The 21,482-nt window shown below is 42.5% G+C and overlaps 1 protein-coding gene across 3 annotated transcripts in view; it reads left to right on the top strand.

The window, feature by feature from the left end:
* The window catches only part of sptlc3 (serine palmitoyltransferase, long chain base subunit 3), a 169,726-nt gene that overhangs the window by 103,193 nt on the left and 45,051 nt on the right, over positions 1-21,482 (top strand). For all 3 annotated transcript variants that reach the window (XM_063056144.1, XM_063056145.1, XM_063056143.1), the window contains exon 5: positions 18,950-19,074. In XM_063056144.1, coding sequence (XP_062912214.1) covers positions 18,950-19,074 — 125 coding nt within the window. The remainder of the gene's footprint in view (positions 1-18,949; positions 19,075-21,482) is intronic.

Here is a 21,482-nt window from a genome sequence, read left to right as displayed (position 1 = left end):
GACTGTTAAGTGACACTCCGCTGATGAATCCATTCTCAGTACACAATCAATATTGTCACTTTTCACTTTATGCAATGTTTTTTCTATTTTTCATTAACTTCTGTTCATTACATGTGAGGTCACTTCTCAGAACTGCCTGTAGAGCACAGAGACCTGTATACCGCCTAGGAACATTCCCAGCACCTTGTGGAATTTTCCATTTGCAACGTCATCTCAGCATTCAAAAAAAAAAATTCTGATTTTTGAGGTTTTCAGATTTTGGAATTTTGGATAGGGGTACTCAACCTATAGTTAAAAAGGTATAAAAAAAGGCAAACTACCATTTAACTAAATAGCAAATTATGTATTTAAATATATATATATACAAATTATGTATTTAAATATATATAATGAATACAGAACAATTAGGACGCTACTAGTATTATAAAACTGTAAGGGCCTCACCTTTGTCCCCCTTTGCCCACACCTCAGCGAGTTCCGTGTTCTCCACGATGCGGAACTTTTCTTCCGCCGTCTCCGTCTCCGAGCCTACTTCTTCGGCAAGGACTCTTCAACCCCCACCGATGACCCCTTCTCCCATCTTCAACCCTCCTCTTCTTCATGGACACCCCGCTCTGGTCTTCTGCCTGCTCTGGATCTCTTTATCGCTAACTGCCGACGGGACATTAACCGTCTCGACTTCACCGCACCTTGTCCCAATTCCAACCTCACTCCTTCAAAACGCTCTGCTCTCCACTCCCTCCGCACTAATCCTAACCTTATTATTAAACCCGCCGATAAGGGGGGTGCTGTTGTAGTCTGGCGTACTGACCTCTACGTTGCCGAGGCACAGCGACAACTCGCGGATACCTCCTCTTATTTACCCCTCGATCGTGACCCCACTAAGGAGCACCAGGCCATTGTCTCCCACACCATCACCGACTTTATCCGCTCAGGTTATCTCCCATCCACTGCTACCAACCTTATAGTTCCCACACCCCGCACTTCCCGTTTCTACCTCCTACCCAAGATCCACAAACCTGCCTGTCCTGGCCGACCTATTGTCTCAGCTTGCTCCTGCCCCACCGAACTCATTTCTGCATACCTCAACACTGTTTTATCCCCCCTTGTTCAATCCCTTCCGACCTATGTTCGTGACACTTCTCAAGCTCTTAAACTTTTCGATGATTTTAAGTTCCCTGGCCCCCACCGCTTTATTTTCACCATGGATGTCCAGTCCTTATATACTTCCATCCCCCATCAGGAAGGTCTCAAAGCTCTACGCTTCTTTTTGGATTCCAGACCTAATCAGTTCCCCTCTACCACCACTCTGCTCCGTCTAGCGGAATTAGTCCTTACTCTTAATAATTTCTCCTTTGGCTCCTCCCACTTCCTCCAAACTAAAGGTGTAGCTATGGGCACCCGTATGGGTCCTAGCTATGCCTGCCTTTTTGTTGGGTTTGTGGAACAATCTATGTTCCGTGCCTATTCTGGTATCTGTCCCCCACTTTTCCTTCACTACATCGACGACTGCATTGGCGCTGCTTCCTGCACGCATGCAGAACTCGTTGACTTTATTAACTTTGCCTCCAACTTTCACCCTGCCCTCAAGTTTACCTGGTCCATTTCCGACACCTCCCTCCCCTTTCTAGATCTTTCTGTCTCTATCTCTGGAGACAGCTTATCCACTGATGTCTACTATAAGCCTACTGACTCTCACAGCTATCTGGACTATTCCTCTTCTCACCCTGTCTCTTGCAAAAACGCCATCCCCTTCTCGCAATTCCTCCGTCTCCGCTGCATCTGCTCTCAGGATGAGGCTTTTCATTCTAGGACGAGGGAGATGTGTTCCTTTTTTAAAGAAAGGGGCTTCCCTTCCTCCACTATCAACTCTGCTCTTAAACACATCTCCCCCGTTTCACATACATCTGCTCTCACTCCATCCTCCCGCCACCCCACTAGGAATAGGGTTCCCCTGGTCCTCACCTACCACCCCACCAGCCTCCGGGTCCAACATATTATTCTCCGTAACTTCCGCCACCTCCAACGGGATCCCACCGCTAAGCACATCTTTCCCTCCCCCCCTCTCTCTGCATTCCGCAGGGATCGCTCCCTACACAACTCCCTTGTCCATTCTTCCCCCCCATCCCTCCCCACTGATCTCCCTCCTGGCACTTATCCGTGTAAGCGGAACAAGTGCTACACATGCCCTTACACTTCCTCCCTTACCACCATTCAGGGCCCCAGACAGTCCTTCCAGGTGAGGCAACACTTCACCTGTGAGTCGACTGGGATGATATACTGCATCCGGTGCTCCCGATGTGGCCTTTTATATATTGGCGAGACCCGACGCAGACTGGGAGACCGCTTTGCTGAACATCTACGCTCTGTCCGCCAGAGAAAGCAGGATCTCCCAGTGGCCACACATTTTAATTCCACATCCCATTCCCATTCTGACATGTCTATCCACGGCCTCCTCTACTGTAAAGATAAAGCCACACTCAGGTTGGAGGAACAACACCTTATATTCCGTCTGGGTAGCCTCCAACCTGATGGCATGAACATCGACTTCTCTAACTTCCGCTAGGCCCCACCTCCCCCTCGTACCCCATCTGTTACTTATTTTTATGCACACATTCTTTCTCTCACTCTCCTTTTTCTCCCTATGTCCCTCTGAATATACCTCTTGCCCATTCTCTGGGTCACCCCCTCCCCTTGCCTTTCTTCCCGGACCTCCTGTCCCATGATCCTCTCGTATCCCCTTCTGCCTATCACCTGTCCAGCTCTTGGCTCCATCCCTCCCTCTCCTGTCTTCTCCTATCATTTTGGATCTCCCCCTTCCCCTCCAACTTTCAAATCCCTTACTCACTCTTCCTTCAGTTAGTCCTGACGAAGGGTCTCGGCCTGAAACGTCGACTGCACCTCTTCCTACAGATGCTGCCTGGCCTGCTGCGTTCACCAGCAACTTTGATGTGTGTTGCTTGAATTTCCAGCATCTGCAGAATTCCTGTTGTTTGACTATAAAACTGTATTTGTAATAGTTACCAATGGAAGAATTCATCCAGTGCATGTTGCCGTGTTCTACTGAATGACTCGAAATGAACATAATCAGCACAGGCCCCTAGTGCAGATAATGGACTGCCTTCATACAATGCTTTCAACAATTGCATATTCCAAATCTTCATTTTCATTGCAACATTCAATGTGATTGTTGATGCTTTCAACTTCCAAACTTGTTGAAGTAGTGAAATCATTTTGTTTTCACTCTCGGTTGCTCCTGGCATCTCCAAGTCTGAATGCTTGAAACTGCAGTGAGCAAGACAGTTCTGAGTTGTCTTACTGCTTATTTCTCGCCAACTATCAGTGACAAAAATCACTGCTTTTTGAACATGCAACTGATGCTATTTAAAAACTGTTTGCTCTAAGCATGGTGTTAATGTTTAACGGTCATACAAGTGCACGTGACTGACACCAGTTAGAAACAGTTTGGCAACAGTTTTCTGTCCCAATGAAGCAACATAGTATCCCAAATAAATTAAGGGTATCCCGGCTATTTTCTCAAGTAGTTTTTGTCCTTTAAGGGTTGTCCCAAATAAGTGGCTGCCCGATTAACCAATGGCCCAATTAACCAGAATCCATTGTATGTTCCTTTGTCACCATCCACAATGCAAGTATCATTCCATTTACTTGCATTTGTAGTACATCTGTAGAAATTTATGTATTTTTCACGTACATGCCTTGACTGTAAGTTGACAGTATTTTCTGCATGGTTTCCAGCCTGCACTGACACAAGCACCTTGAACTATTGATTTCAACCACAGAGCTCCTACGGGTTGAGCGTCTGAGGCCAAGCGCTGGAGGCCCTGAAGCGGCCTCTCCTGGGGTTGGAGACCTGTCTGTGGGAGAGTGGGAAAGAAGCTTGTTTTGCTGCTCCTGTTCTGTTGTTGTCGCTGCTTGTGTTGTTGAACATTGCGGACATGCTATGTTCATTGCACTGGAATGCGAGGCAACATTTGCCAGCTGCCCCCAGCGCGTCCTGGGGTGTGTTGGTTGTTAACACAAAGGCTGGATTCTGCTGTATGTTTTGATGTACATGTGATAAATAAATCTGAACATCCTGATGTATTTCTTCTGTACTCTAATGCTACTTCATCCTTTCTGTAGTTAGGTGACCAGAAATATGCACAATACTCTGTGATATACTCAGTGTTTTCTACATTGCAACATGATATCCCAACTCTTGTACTCAATGCTTTGACCTAAGAAGGCAAGCATATCTCACAATATCCTATCCACCTGTGTCACCACTTTCCGAGAAGTTGGGTAGGCTGGATTAATTTTCAGTGGAAGATGATAAACTGAGGGATAACTGAGAGGTTTACAAAGTTATGAGGATCATGCATGGGATCAGTAGTCAGAATCTGTTGCTCAGGGCAGGGAAGTCTAAAACTAGAGGGCACAGGTTTAAAATTAGAGAATTTTTAAGGTTAGGAGGATTAAGAATTTCTATACAGAGGGTGATGAATATTTGGAATGAGCTGCCAGATGAAGTAATGGAAACAGAAATTATTACAATATTTAAAAGGTCTTTGGGCAGATACTTAGGGAAGGAGTAGAGGGACACAGGCTTAATGTAAGAAAATAGGGTTAGGTGGATAGGCATGGATGACCTGGGCTGATACAGCCTATTTCTGTGATGTGCAATTCTATGAGCGCACTGGGAGGGAAGGCAACTTCACCTGACTTCAAAATTTGATCAGAAAATTCTTCATTTCCTATCTAATAGTTAAGACTTTGCTATTGATGTTTGGGTTAGGGCAGTGATATCCAGTTGCTGTATCCCATTCCAAACCCCACTTTGGATGGTATGTCCATTGTGTATCTGCTTCATAGTTTGTTAAAGGGTCTTCTGTTGGACTGGTCAAAGCTCACTCCACCAGCGTCCACTTCACTGTGCTATATAGAGGCAAATGTATCCCTGAGTACTGAGAAGCTGCCAAAGACTATTTTGCCAGACCCGGCCTGTGAGAATCACAGAATTTTGTCATCAACAAGAAGCAGTGAGATGAGCCGATAATTTCTGATTTCTCCCACTTCCTCCTCTTATAAATGAGGATGAAGATGGCTTTCTGCAATGATTCTGACAGGCTGCCAGCTGGAGAAGTTGTGCTGTACATTTCCTGCAAGTCTGGGCTAATCCAATACCACAAAGCGCTCAGTACAATACATTAATTTGTTTCAAAGAAACAGTTAGATGCTGTCATCTTCTCCAGAGAAATGAAACTGGGAAGTTTGACTGTCTGTAGCCTTCAACTTATACTTTGGAAATGTGTGCAAATATACTTTACTCATAAAGGAATCAAAACTAAGTAACTACAGAATGCTTCAGTCAAGTGTTTCATGTTTCATGTTATTTCTCATTATTTAAAATGAGCGTTTTATCAGATATCATTTGTTCACAATACAGCCCATTGAGAAGTTGCACACAGCTTCAGCACATCCCTTAGCACATAGTCCTGGACCTCGAAAATGTGAGTTTACTTCACTTGGTCATGGGTAACAGCTTGCTCCCGAGACCATTTTCCACTGGGTTGAAGGTCTTCCAGCCACGATTTATATTCATCTCGGTTTTTTGTCACAAGGAATGGGCCAAATGAACAGAATCCTCTTATGTATTGATCATGATGAATCTCAATTAATGTCTCCATCAAATCCCTTCTTGGCAAAGGTGTATTTACTAAAGGAATACCCTAGAATCTCACTTCATCTCTTCTGGTCAAGATGGTGCCTGCGTACGAGGTTCCCATGGTAGACATCTTATGGATAAACCACAATCACTTCTTGTATGTCTTTTATGGCTTTTTTTTTTCATCTTGAATGTGTTTCTGGAACTGTTGGAGCCTGCGATTTGCAGTTTGGAGATCGTTTGCATAATCCAGTGCTTTGCTGCCTCCGAGAGGATTCAAGCACCAACTGAAGTCACGACTCCATTTTGCTGATTAAAGCTAACATTGTTCACCGATTAAAACGACGAGAGAGATTGAAAAGTCGAAGTGAATGTGGAGGTTAGCGTTGGCTGCCTGCCTTCTGGTCGCTGGTGGGATCACTCTACTGCTGGAGAGGGGAGCCTGTGTGGCCTGACGCTGTGCTTGGAGGATGTTACCAAGATTTTTCTGTGTTTTGGATATGAATATGGACTATGGACAATGGACTTTTTCAGTCATATAGTCAATATTTTTATAGCGTTTTGTGCAGGGAGAGGGGGATCTGGGGACCGATGTTCTTGTTGCTTTTTGTGTGGGGGAGGGGTTTTTGGGGGTTGGTGATCAGGAAGTACAACCTGCCTCAGGAGCTGCTGATTCAATTCTATTCAGGAATAATCCAGTCTGTTCTCTGTTCGTCCATCACTGTCTGGTTTGGATCAGCTACCAAACAAGACAAGAATGGACTCCAAAGAACCGTCAGGGCTGTGGAAAGGATTATTGGTGTGAAGCTGCCCTCGATCCAGGACTTCTATGCATCTAGAGACGGGAAGTGAGCAAGCAGCATCATTGTAGACCCATCACACCCTGGACGTCACCTGTTCCAACTCCTTCCTTCTGGTAGGCGCTTTAAATCACTGTATGCCAGGACAAATAGCTACAAGAACAGTTTCTTTCCATATGCCATCAGTCTTATGAACACTTGAATTTTAGTCTATTATGAACCAAGTCCACCTGTACATACACAGGTATACCTCATTGTTTATAGTTCACGATTATTTGCACTATTGTTTTGTTTGCTTTTTGATTCTGTACAGCGAGAGCTCAGGGAAACCGGCATCAAATTCCCTGTATGTGTCCACATACTTGACGATAATAAAGGATTCTGATTCTGATCATATTGCCATTCTTTTTTTTTTCTTGGTTTCGTGGCTATCTGGAGAAGAAGAACCACAGAGTTTTGCACTGTGATAATAAATGAACCTTTGAACATCAGGAGTGTAGTGTGTGGTGTGGCCAACATGACTATCACCTGTTGAAAGATATAGCAGCGTGGACGTATCTCACCACTCTCAACCGAGAGCCAGCCCCTTCCCTGCAGGGCTCTCACGACAGTTCATGCAAACCACAGCCTAGCTGATCTGTGGTCGTAAGTGTTTCTCAGATAATGCAATGTATTTTCTGCATCCCTTGATGTCCTAAGTGCTGCCATTAGTTCTCCTCAATTTCTAAAGGCTGCACCACAACTACATCAAGTTACTCCAAACACCAAAAAGTGGAGTTGTAGAAATCTTGTTTTTCAGGCTGGAGGTCTATGCTGGAATTAGTCGTAGAAACAGATCCTCCAGCCCATCTAGTCTGTTGAACCATTTAAGTTGTCTCGTCCCATTAGCCTGAACCTGGTTTACAGCCCTCCATAGCCCTCCCATCCATGCATCTATTCAAACTTCTTTTAAACGTTGAAATTAAAATCTCATCCACCACTTGCATTGGCAGCTTGTTTCACACTCTCTCCACCCTCTGAGTGAAGAAGCTTGGCCTCATGTTCCCCTTAAACATTTCACCTTAAGCTATCAGCTCCAGTTGTTGTTTTACCCAATCTCAGCGGGAAAAACCTGCTTGGATTTACCCCACCTACACCCCTCATAATGTTACATACCTCTATCAAATCTCCCCTCAGTCTTCTACATTCTAGGGGAAAAAATTTTAATCTGTTCAGTCTTCCCTTATAGCTCAGGCCCTCCAGTCCCAGCAACATCCTTGTAAATTTTCTCTGTCCTCTTTCAATCCTATTTACATCTTTCCCATATGTAGGTGACCAAAACTACCCACAACACTCCAAATTAGGCCTCGCCAACACCTTATGCAATTTCAACGTAACATCCCAACTCCTATACTCCATACTTTGATCTATGAAGGTGAATGTGCCGAAACCTCTCTTTACAGCCCTATCAACCTGTGATGCCACTTTCAATGAATTATGGACCTGCATTCACAGATCCCTCTGTTCTGCCACGCTCCTCAGTGCCCTACCACTCACTGTGTAAGACCTACTCTGGTTGGTCCCACCATGATGCAGCACCTTACACTTGCCTGCATTAAATTCTGTCTGCCATTTTTCGGCCCATTTTTCCAGCTGATCCATATCCCACTGCAAGCTTTGATAGTCTTCCTCACTGTACACTACACCCCCCCCCCCCCACAATCTTGGTGTCATCCACAGATTTGCTAATCCAGATAACCACAATATTATCCAGATCATTGATATAGGTGATAAACAACAATGGACCCAACACGGATCCCTGCAGCACCCCACTAGAAACAGACCTCCAATCAGAGAGGCAACCATCTACTACCACTCTCTGGCTTCTCCCACAAAGCCAATGTCTAATCCAATTTACTACCTCATCTTGAATGCCAAGCGACCAACCTCTCATGCGAGACCTTGTCAGATGCTTTGCTGAAGTCCATGTAGACAACATCCACTGCCTTCCCTTCAACTTTCCTTGTATCTTCCTCGAAAAACTCTGCAAGATTGGTTAGACGTGATCATTCATGCACAAAGCCTAATCAGTCCCTGTCTATCTAAATACTGATATATCTGGTCCCTTAGAATACCTTCCAATAACCTTCCCACAACTGATCTCAGGCTCACCAGCCTATCATTTCCTGGTTTATTCTTAAAGCCTTTCTTAAACAGCAGGGCAACATTAGCTATGCTCCAATCTTCTGGTACTTTACTAACTACCTGTCACTAAGGAGGATTTAAATATCTTTGCTCGGACCTCTGCAATTTCTGCAGTTATCTCCTACAGGGTGAGAGAAAACACATGTAAGGCCCTGGGGATTTGTCCATCCTAATTTGCCTCAAAACAGCAAACATCTCCTTCTCTCTAATCTGTGTAGGATCCTTGACCTCACTGCTGCTTGCCTCACTTCTGTAGGCTTTGTTCCCGTAACCTGAGTAAACACAGATGCAAAAAAAATCCATTTATGATTTTCCTCCTCTTTTTTGGTTCCACACATAGATTACCATTCTGATCTTCTAGAGAACCAATTTTGTCCCTTGCAATCCTTTTGCTCTTAACGTATCTGTAGAAGTCTTTGGTATTCTCCTTCACCTTGTCTGCTAAAGCAACCTTATGCCTTCTTTTAGCCCTCCTGATTTCTTTCTTAAGTGTTTTCTTGCATTTCTTATACACCTCAAGTACTTCATTTGTTCTTACCTCCTATGCACTTTTTTTCTTAACCAGGGCCTCAATATCTCTTGAAAACCAAGATTCTCTAAACCTGTTATCTTTGCCTTTTATTCTGACAGACACATACAGGCTTTGTGCACTCAACATTTTACTTTTGAAGCCTCCAACTTACTAAGTACACTTTTGCCAGAAAACAGCCTGTTCTAATGCACACTGCCTGAATTGAGCTTCCTCAAAATTAGAATGTCAGCCAAAGGACCAGACTTGCCTTTTTGCATGAAACTAATGGTGGTATGATCACTAGATGCTAAGTGTTCCCCTACACAAACTACTGTCACCTGCCCTGTCACATTCCCAAGTTAGAGATCAAGTGTCACATTCTCTGGTTGGGACTTCTATGTACTAATTAAGGAAGCTTCCATGAACACATATGACCAACTTTGTCTCATTTAGTCCCCTTACAGAATGGGAGTACCAGTCTATATGTGGAAAGTTAAAATCACCTACAGTAACAACCTTAAGTTTCTTAATATAATTCCATTAACGTGGTTATGTCTTTCTTATTATTCAGTTCCACCCATAAAGCCTCACAAGACGAGTTCTCCAGTCTGTCCTGACTGAGCACTGCCGTGATAGGTTCCCTGGCTAGTAACGCCGCCAGTCCCGCCCCTCCTGCAACAAAGGCTCGTTAAATATCATAATTCCATTTGCTGATCCATGCCCTGAGGTGTTGCAGCTTTGCTGGATATTAATAGTCTAGATATGGATAAAGTTTCAAAATTTGCATACTTTGGGTGTGGTTAACAATAAGGAGTATACTTCAAGAGTATGTTGGGCAAGCAGGCAGTGGATGACATTTAATAAAGAAGTGTACATGATATGCACTGGGATAAGGAGCTGGGGAGGCAGTTGTCACAGTTCTAAAGGCTGTGAAGAAACTAGGTATACATATATAAACCTTTACAAATGATGGGACACATTGGAGAGCCATTAGGAAAGAATAAGGGATCTGTTCTTCATAGATAGCTATTAAACTGATCACCACACTTTAGAAATGACTTGCAAGTGCAAACGTAGCAAGTTTCATGTGTGAAAATAATTTTCTAGACTCAGAAGGAAGCTCGAGAAAGGGCAAGGTGAATTTCTCAACAAAGCATGTGCCCAATGAGTTAGGTCATCTACTTGGTATAATAATTCTATAAAGCTTTAGATACAGAAGTAACTCTAGATAAATCATAGGAACTTCCAGCACAATATGAGGCCATTCAGGACATTGTGTACATGCTGGCTCTTCTGTCCCACTTTCGTACAGAGTTTTGGGCAAAAGATAAAGTCCCTGATCCATAACCATCTCTGCAGCTCTTTTTTTTTAGTACAGTTCCAGACCATGACTACTCACAAATTGGCTCCTCTTGCCTCCTTTCAATCTTTTGTCAATAATATAAGACCTAGAATTCCAGCATTCAGGAAAATAGCTTTTTTTTTCCTATTATTGTTTCAAAAAGGAGTGAATGAAATACTGGTTTATAGACAGTGTGGATAGAATTATTGCGCCCTGAGATGTCATTTTCTTGTATTTACTTTGACTGCAGGCAAGTAGATGAATCGCAGGGTTGGATATGGTGATAGATATGTATTTTGATAATAAATTTACTTTGAACTTTGATTTGTGTCCATCTCCCCCGAGTTTAAAATGACTGCTGACTCGCGACACTGTATCCAAGATGTATTTTTGGAATCTCTTGGCAATAGATCACAAACAAAGGAAAATAAAAGAGCATTGTTCTAAACTCTGATAGAACCTCTAATCAAGTGTGCACTTAAAGAAAAAAACACAGACTACTTGTACTTTAAATTCAATGGATTGACCAATTTCCTGGTAGGATGTTCGCTAGTTCTAAAATACTTTGAGCAATCTGTGGTATTTCTCCATAGCAGAACACGATACTCTTGTTACCAATGCAAAGGTTGCAAGAGAGAAGGAAATAGATCATTTTTTTTAAATGAAAGGACATTTGATGCTTACAGAGAAGAGGAAAATGAGTGGGGTTAGACTGAGTGAACGATATGACAGATCTCTGATATGAATGGCCTGTTTGTTCTTGAACCTTGTGATATCAAATGCTGATCAAGTTACTCTTTGTCTCTACTCATTGAGGATATCAACAGTATAAGGCAGTAAATTCAATTTTAACTCTTCATAGGTGGAATGCAGAGAAAATGAGTTCAAAGTTTTCTTGTTTTCAATGCATTTTGGATACTGGAATGAATCTCAGTTCTCACAGATCTTGGCTCACTACCCAATAATGTGATGAATGGTGTCACAGCATTAAACAATTTTAACATAACAATTGAGAAAAAGATTGCATACTCAATTGCATTCAAAACTTTTCCTTTGCAATGCTGACCACATTTTGAACATATTTAGTGGGTTATAAAAATAAACTTTGGGACATTAAATGGTCTGTATTCTTTTTTTAATCTTTAACAAGTCTGAACACGACAGCTGTACAATTAAAATAGACTCACCTGAGCTACACCTGACATTCCAATGCCTTTATTCTACAGGGAACTTGCAGAGGTCTTACAATGTCACATAAACAACTGTTTGCATTTATACGATAAGATAATACAAAGTGGTTCATGAGCATTTTAAAAATTGATCAGTGCGACAAAGTTATTCAGAGATATGATCAAAAATTTGTTTGAAGAAATAAATTTTCTGCAGCAGTTTAAGAGGTGTAGAAGTGAAATCTAAAGTTGAAGCCTTTGCAGCTGAAGACAACAGCTGTGGGCAAATTTGAACCGGGTAATGATAAGAGTTTATTATCCAAGGGACATATTTTAGAGGGTTGAAAGGCTGGAAGAGGTGTCGGTGGGGAAAATGTCAAGACTGTGGGCGAATTTGGAAACTGGATGAAAAACTTCTGAGGAGGTGCTGCTGAACTAAAGCTTATTCAGGTCATTAATATATGAATAGCTCTTGTTGAGATGAAATGCAGCCTTGATATGGTCCTGGAGTATAGGAATCACACTGAGTGCTTGAGGAGGAGGACTGGGCAAAGCTGTAGAATCATAGAAGATCTTGTGGTTATAAATAGTCTGAGTCAGCCTATGGGGTAGATGGTGGGGAATGAAATTTGTGCAAGGTGAGATTGGCTAAAGATGGTGGTTTTACCTTTCCCACTCTGTAACTGGAGAAGATAGGGGCTTACAACAACATGGTCATAAGAGGTTGAGTTATGAACGACGGGGGTGGGAAGAGAAGGGGCAAAAGTCTGTATGGACACAAATACACTTTGCTTTTGCAGACCAGCAAGATCAGAAGGTCTAGACTGGGATGCTGGACCAATAAATATCCAACCAAAAGTAACGTCAGCTCCAATCTCAGGGTACTTGATCAACCAATGCTTTCAATGAGTCTGCAGGACCTTATGAACATCAAAGATGAAAATAAGTGCGCCCTGATTGGTGACCCTCACAAAAGTGCTGACAAAGTTCTCTTCAGGATCTGAAATGCCTGTCTGCTAGCAATCATGAGAAAATATCTAGCCATCCAGTCAAGGGAGCGGCTGCAGTAATCCCTTGCACTGTTACACGTCATTTGTCTGTGATAATAAATCTGATTCTGAATTTGGCTTCTATCAGGAAGCCCTTCATCACATTGAGTAAGCAATGAGAAAATCTGGAATTCTCCCCAAAAATCTACCATTGTGTATGACTTGAAAGTTTCAAAGCTAAAATCAATTTTGTTTTGCCCAGGTTTTATGAATATAGAACAAGTTGCGTGGATGGGGTTAAAGTACTGACTTGCCATGATCTAAATGTTCAAGAGCCGAATGATCACCATTGCTTCTGTATACATTACCCAGCACTGGGTACGAGGCTGCTGCATCTGACACCTGAAACTTCACACTCATTCACTTTGCCATCTCTTTCCCAATCATCGCCTCTAATTTCAAATGATACTGGATCCTTTTTCAAATGATATAGTTCAGAAAGGAGCTACTTGACTCATTGGCCCTGAGGTGTCTCTCAGAATTTGCCACTCAATTAATCCCAAAGTCTCTGTTCTTTTTCCAATATCCTGTAAAATCCTTGGCAAGTGAATTTTGAAAGTTAATCTGCTTCCATCAGCCTTTTTCAGCATTGTTTTCCAGTTTTATATCCAATGTGAGAACACTTCAAAAACTAATTTTGTCATTGGAAACATAATTCATTCTTATCATTGTAATAAGTTCAGAATTGCTCATATCAAAAAATATTCATATCTTCCTACTGTTAATTACACTGGACAACAAATTTTTTTCAAAGGAGTTGCTTCCTCAGAATTTTTTTTTGTTTATGATAGACTGCTTGAAGATGAACACAAGTATAATTTCAGACTACTTGTATCACGTAGGAATTTGGAGAAACAACAAATTAACTTTTATTGAATATAATGTGTTTAATTGCATAATGGTGCTGATGCTTTGCAATAGTTCAACTCAGTTAAAAATACTTTGTTAATGGTTTTCATTTGTCCTCAGTGTCTGAGGCTTCTCGCTTGTGTCCAACAATAATTCGCCAGCATTGATGGATTCCAGTTGCCCTGGTATCTTTTCTCCATGACCACAATGTCCTAGTGAAACCTTTCACCATGCTCGTCACTAACAGCACCAAGATTTGGAGGGACAAAGTCTAAATGGGAATGCAGAAAATGAATTTTTAGTGACATGTTACATTTCATGGTTTTATATGCTTGAAGCATGCTTTCAACCAACTGCATGTAGTTTGGTGCTCTGTAGATGCCAAGAAAAATTTCAACAACTTCCTTGAATGCCTTCCATGCGATTTTCTCCAGTCCCACTAGAAATTCTTCAAATTGCCTGTCATTGATGACCTATTTGATTCGTGGACCAATAAAAATGCTTTCCTTAATCTCGGCATCAGTTATTCTGGGAAGCATCTGTTACCTGTCCCGTAAGTATCTCGTGAATATGATGTAATTGTCTTATGCTATTGGAACAATGTAATAGTCTTGTGCTATTGGAATGATGTAATTGTCTTGTGATAGTGGGGTGATGGCATGTTCCAACTGGTATATAAGGGGAAACTGCAGTTGTTGCATAGTTCGTTTTGTTGGGAGTCCACCATTGGTTATTATGGCATCGGAGAAGAAGAAAGAGTGAGAGTAAAGAATCCCCAGCTGGGAACGAACCCCAAAAGGATTGGGGTTAACCAGCGACATTCGGCGCATTACAGGTGTGACTGATATTTGGAACTGTCCGTACGTGGCACGCACGTTTTGTTAACCCTGACACGGTTTGGGTTGTGCGATGATCACTTAGTGGAAAGGTCAGTTACTTTCAGAAATCGTATTCGGTGTCATAACTTTGGACAAGACATTTCGGCTGAGAGCTGCGTCAGCAGTGAAGTCTTTACTTCGGGGACTGTGCCAAAGCTGATTTGGGAAGTCTGTCCTCTCGAATATTTCAGGGATCATTTGGACTTATCAAATTACCACCTTAAGGCTGTGCTTAAATAAGATGTGTTAAGAATTGTCTTTAAGCTCAACTGTTTGATAACTATAAACGCATAACACTGTTAACACCCGTTCAAGTTATTCGTTTGTTTACTGTTTCATGTTTATTTGAGTAGAGGTTAATAAATGTCGTTGTTTATTTTATAAAAACCGGACTCAAATTCATATCTATTGCTGCTGGCATAACACGTCTGTCTCAAATATCAAAATCCTTCATAGAAATTTTTGTACACAAACAACAGGAATTCTGCAGATGCTGGAAATTCAAGCAACACACATCAAAGTTGCTGATGAACGACGAAGGGTTCTGGCGAAGGGTCTCGGCCTGAAACGTCGACTGTACCTCTTCCTAGAGATGCTGCCTGGCCTGCTGCGTTCACCAGCAACTTTGATGTGTGTTGCATAGAAATTTTTGTGCCTGGTGATAGCAAATTCCATCCTTACAGTCCTGAACCCAATAATTATTACTAAAACCTGTCCTGCCATGCAGCAGCCGTGCTGCCTAAGCATGCCCAAGCATGCCTGGACAAGATAGGAAACTTTCCAGCTTACATTGTAGGCAACATTTTAATTGACTTGAATTATGAATTGAAGTAATAAACATAAGTTTATTTTAAAAAATGGTGTGTGACAGGGAAATTTCATGGTGATTTTCATGATCAGTAGCCAAAAATTCATAAGATACACCTAAAGGTATACAGGAAGCAAAATCTTTTTTGTCCAGTGTTATTCCCAGGTAAAAAGGATCTGGTGTTTTCCAGGTGTATATGACAAAAAAACTCACTCTTCTCGGGCTTCCAGCCAGGTGCAGATATTGATTATAACCGACATTTCAATGACAAACTCTGCCCTCTTCATCAGGGATGATGCCTGTGCATTTTTAGTCCAGTCATATTTATACTCCCGTAGTCCGTCCCTCCTGATTGGTTAGTCCTCAACCAGTCAGGCTTCCACTCTCCCGCCTTGTTTACAATCGAATTCCAGTTCTTACTTACAGCGAAACCTTCATCTTTGTTAAAGCACAGTAGTTTTGTGCTGTCGAAGTTGTGAAACTGTTGGAGTGCCTGGAGTCCATGAGTCCACACTACGAAAGTTGTCATCGACATACTGAAGAAGCATTTGGGGTGTAAGGGCAATGAACACAGCGCCCTCTCCCCAACAGTCCTCCACGTAGAGATTAGTAATAGCTGGTGACAAGGGCGATCCCATGGTCTCTCGTCCGTTTGTTCATGGTAGCTCCCCTCATAGGGTATGTTCAGAAAGATCAGTGGAGCCCTTATCAAACCTTGACAGCAGAGGGACCAAGCTGTCCTTAATAGGAACTCTCGTGAACAGGAACATCACATCAAAACTGACTATTATCTTCTCTGGGTTCAGCTGGATGTTGGTGATCATTTTAACAAAGTTGGTCAAATTTGTGATGTGATGCCCACAGTCCCCAGTAAAGGGAAACAGCATGATCATTAAATGCTTTGCGTGGTAGTATGCTAGAGAGTCTATCCCACTGACGATAGGCCTCAGGGGCAAACCCTCCTTGTGTATCTGAGGGAGCCCGTAAAGTCTTGGTGGTACCGGCACCTGAGGCAGAAGTGCCTTGCATATGTCTACTGGCAGTCCGGATTTCTTTGGTAAAGTGGAGGTCTTCCTTGCAATCGAATCCATGGAACCCTGCTGTAGAACTCCAGGTGGGATCTGGACTTTCCTATGGTATTCCTCCAACGACATCAGGATCGTTGCATTTCCTTTGTCTGCTGGGAAAATCATGATGGCTGGGTTTCACTGTAGTGGCTGGAGAGCCAGTTGCTCTCCTTTTGTAATATTCAGTTTCAGCATGGCTCTTTTGAGGGCCATGCAGACCTCTACCCTTACCTCCTCTGCGGTATCCGGTGGTAGTTTTTGGATTGCTTGCTCTACTCCACCAATGTAGTCCTGATAAGGTATAGCTCTGGGGACCCTTGGCAAGGACTGAACTAGTCACAATGTTGATACTTTGCCCGGTTTAATTGATGACAATCCTTTCTGGGTCCAGTGGTGGGATGCCTGCCTTTGTTTGGATATTTTGTTGTATTTCCTGACCTGCCTTGTGGTGTTCCTTCGTGAAACCAGTCTGGCCTTATGCCCCCAAATGCTTCTTCAGATACCTCAATAACACCTTCATAGAGAGGCCTCATGGACTCCAGGCACTCCAACAGTTCCAAGACCATCTGAACAGTATACATCCAAGCATTCAATTTATGATGGAGATGAAGAAGAATGGTTGCGTCATGTTCCTGGACATTCTAGTATCATGGTAACCGGACAGTAGCCTCCGGCATGGCATCTGTTGGAAACTCATAGAGACATATACCTCAACAATAACAACAACCATCACGCCTCGCAACGTAGAGTGGTTCTTTGTACTTTGATTAACCGTGTGAAAACTATTTTGGACCCGGAAAGTCTCCCTGAGGAAATAAGATGATTACGCATGACATGGCTACAGAAAGGAAGCTCAAGTCGCAGCTTACGCAACTCAGATGGGCTGGCGTTAACAGGATTCCCTGTGAATGCGGAGCAGCATATATCGACCAGAAGGGACGCACAATGGAAACCTACATCAAGGAGCATAGAAGGTGTATCCGTTTGGGTTACCCGGAGAAATCAGCGGTAGCAGAACACTGCATTCACAGTAGCCATAGGAAGAAAGTGGCAGAGTTTGTCATCGAAACATCAATTATAATTGTTACTTATACCTGGCTGGAAGCCCAAGAAGAGTTTATTCGTTATCCACAGGTAGTTTAAATTCTACTTGTATTGGAATCTTGATTTCTGCGATTAGGCCTCCTTCCTGCATAGGTATACCTCTGTGCAAGTCTGCTAACCTAGGAAAAGTGGGCCAGACTTTTAGTTTAATTTAATTTGGCCACATATTTTAATTCCACGTACCAGTGGCCACACATTTTAATTCCACGTCCCATTCCCATTCTGATATGTCTATCCACAGCCTCCTCTACTGTCAAGATGAAGCCACACTCAGGTTGGAGGAACAACACCTTATATTCCCTCTGGGTAGCCTCCAACCTGATGGCATGAACATTGACTTCTCTAACTTCCGTTAATGCCCCACCTCCCTTTCGTACCCCATCCCTTATTTATTTATTTATTTTTCCTTATTTTCTCTCTCTGTCCCTCTCACTATAACTCCTTGCCCGTCCTCTGGGCTTCCCTCCCCCTTTCTTTCTCCCTAGGTCAATCAACTTTCCAGCTCTTAGCTCCATCCCTCCCCCTCCTGTCTTCTCCTATCATTTCGGATCTCCCCCTCCCCCTCCCACTTTCAAATCTCTTTCTATCTCTTCTTTCAGTTAGTCCTGACGAAGGGTCTCGGCCCGAAACATCAACTGTACCTCTCCCTATAGATGCTGCCTGGCCTGCTGCGTTCATCAGCATTTTTTATGTGCGTTGCTTGAATTTCCAGCATCTGCAGATTTCCTCGTGTTCCCAGACTTTTAATCTTGGTTTGTTCCCATTAAACTGTCCCACATCAAAACGCCTGGATCGTATGTGTTGAAATATGGAAAACTGTGTCTCCATGAGCTCTCCATGGAGTCCAGAGTTTGGGCTCAGTCCTATGGAGAGGTCTCAGACCTGCACTGAGGACTTGCTGCCCAGATTGTCCTCTAGTACGTCAGATCTTCTGCGTTATCTGAGATCTCACTGACTCCAATCAGAATCACAGGGCAACACTGTAGGAGCTAAAGGGGAAGATAATACCATAAAATATAGTTTGGCCATTTGACTAGTTAAGTTCGCTTTGCTATTCAATCCTGTTTGACTTTTTTTTTAATATGGCCTAGTTTTTCGAAATGTATTTGGTCTAATGTTCTTACTTTAAGCAATTTTGTGCTTTCAGCGGTTATATTTTACCTTGTGAATGCTTTTGACTTTTTTTAAATAGTTCATTCAGGTTCCTATTTACCAACAATATGTCAACACTTACAATCAGAGGGAACCTCCATCATGTCTGCTGTTAGGTTCACTTTGAGAGCTGGGATTGCTACTGTGCACCCTGAAGCTGAGGCAGCCTCGAGAACATGCTGCTGGACTCTTGCAAAGAGCAGTAAAGTCAGATGTCCGTGTTCACTCCAGCCAGTCATGGGGGCAGGCTGAGTCCAATGGATGAAGAGAGGGCCTATAATAATGGGCAGAGAGGCACCAGGACAGCAGAATGAGGTCTGTTATGATGTATATATCATTTTTAATTGGTTCCCTGTGGTTTGGTTTTGCAGGTAACCTTGACAAGCATATTCAGCTTGAGGAACTAGTCACGCAGTTTTTGGGAGTAGAGGCAGCGATGACCTTCGGGATGGGGTTTGCCACTAATTCAATGAATATTCCAGCCCTGGTTGGCAAGGTGAGTTTTGGTACAAACAATGGATCAAATACCTTTCTGTAAAACTGTAAGTCCAATGTGGAAGTTATATCTATGGGGGCTTTTAAGTCCACACAATGAAACAACACCTATGTCAACTCTCCCAAGTAACTGCTGCTTTTTTCATTGACATGTTAGAAAGCAGTTGTTGCACACTATGATGTATTGTCTTTTGCTAACAAACTGACTGCAGAAATGCAAAATCATCCAAAAGATATGAAAGTGACACCTGCTAATTTTATACCATCGGTAGTAACTTAGAGACAGTCCAAAATGCTTTACAGCCAATTTAACCACAGTTGCAGGGAAGTCATTTACAGGAAATGCAATAGCCAGCTGGCACGCAGCAAGCTTGCACAATTAACTGTACAATAACCAAAATTTTTTATTTTAGTGGTATTGTGGGAAGAATAAACTTTGGCATTGGGTAGCACCCTGTGATCTTTTACACCAATCTGAGAGAGCTATGATGAAGTATCTTACCAAAGAGATAGGAACGGTATCACACTTATGTAGAGCACTATCAGCCAAAATTTTAGTTCTCATATCTTTCAGAGTTTCATACCACAACATCCTGACTGGAATTTGAGTTCTTTCAGCTAATCCACAGTTACATTGATCATATATCTGGCACCAATTGGTTTGTGTGCTCTTTATTATTACATACACTCAGTGGCCACTATATTGGATACTTCCTATACTTAATAACATGGCACTGAGTGTATGTTCAAGGTTTTCTACTCCTGTAGCCCATCGACTTCAAAGGGTCAACATTCAAAAGCATTCAGAGATGCTTTTCTGCACACCACTGTCGTAACGTATGGTTATTTGAGTTACTGTCACCTTCCTGTCAGTTTGAACCAGTTTGGCCATTCTTCTCTGACCTCTCTCATTACCAAGGTGTTTCTGCCCACAGAACTGCTGCTTACTGGATGTTTTTTTTTTGCTTTTTGCACCGTTTTCTGTAAGCTCTAGAGATTGTTGTGCTTGAAAATCTCAGGAGATCAGCATTTTCTGAGATACTCAAACCACCATGTGTGGCACCAACTATCATTCCACAATCAAAGTCACTCAGATCACATTTCATCCTCATTTTGAAGTGTGATCTGAACGACAGTTCTTGACCATATTTGCCTGCTTTTATGTATTGAGTTGCTGCATGATTGGCTGATTAGATATTTGCATTAATGAACAGGTGTACCCAATGAAGTGGCCACTAAGTGTGTATAATGCATATATTATGTATATTATTCCTTTTCTGTATTAACATGGGTTATTTGTACTGGCAGTGAAGGGCAGGAATTTAAAGATACTGCATCTGCCAGATAGTCTTCATTAAACTGCTTCACTAGTCAGCTGTAGGATGGGGCAAATCCGTTTGTGCAGATGAAACACTAGATCACATACATTATTGGAGATATGAGAGATATTCACTTCCAACCTACAGCAAGTAGAGAAACAATGTAAAATCATAGCAATGTTTCTGTAATACAAGCTCCCTGATGGACGGTTGTACATTTTGGAAGAAGAAATAATCGGGCAGATTATTATTTAGATGGGGAGAAAATTCAAAAATCGGAAGTGCAAAGGGACTTGGGGGTCCTCGTGCAGGATACCCTAAAGGTTAACCACCAAGTTGGATCGGCGGTAAGGAAAGCGAATGCTATGTTGGCATTCATTTCAAGAGGAATAGTGTATAAGAGTAAGGAGGTGTTGATGAGGCTCTATGGGGCATTAGTGAGACCTTATTTGGAATACTGTGTGCAGTTTTGGGCTGATATATTGATGTTGGAGAGAGTTCAGAGAAGATTTACGAGGATGATTCCTGGAATGCAGGGGCTAACGTATGAGGAGCGTTTGTCGGCTCTTGGACTGTATTCATTAGAGTATAGAAGAATGAGAGGGGATCTCATAGAAACATTTCGAATGTTGAAAGGGTTGGACAGAGTAGATGTGGAAAGGTTGTTTCCCTTGGTGGGTGAGTCCAGGACAAGAGGCCATAGTCTTAGAATTAGAGGGTACCCAGTTAAAACAGAGATGAGGAGAAATTATTTTAGCCAGAGGGTCGTGGATTTGTGGAATTCGTTGCCACATACAGCTGTGGAGGCCCGCTCATTGAGGGTGTTTAAGGAGGAGATTGACAGGTATCTAATTAGTCAGGGTATCAAGGGATATGGGGAAAAAGCCAGAAATTGGAACTAGATGGGTGAATAGTTTAGCTCATGGGGGAGCTGCGGAGCAGACTCGATGGGCCGAATGGCCGAATGATCTTGTGACAGTGGGAAAACTAATCCAACAGATTCAGATTATTTTCTATATGGGTTCAGTTTTGCAAATGACTGTAGTTATTGAACTCAAAATTTCATCAATCTTTGTGGCGCATGACCATT

This window comes from Mobula hypostoma, chromosome 8, assembly GCF_963921235.1.
Source record: "Mobula hypostoma chromosome 8, sMobHyp1.1, whole genome shotgun sequence".
Lineage (NCBI taxonomy): Eukaryota > Metazoa > Chordata > Chondrichthyes > Myliobatiformes > Myliobatidae > Mobula > Mobula hypostoma.
This window is presented reverse-complemented; position numbering and strand designations above follow the sequence as displayed.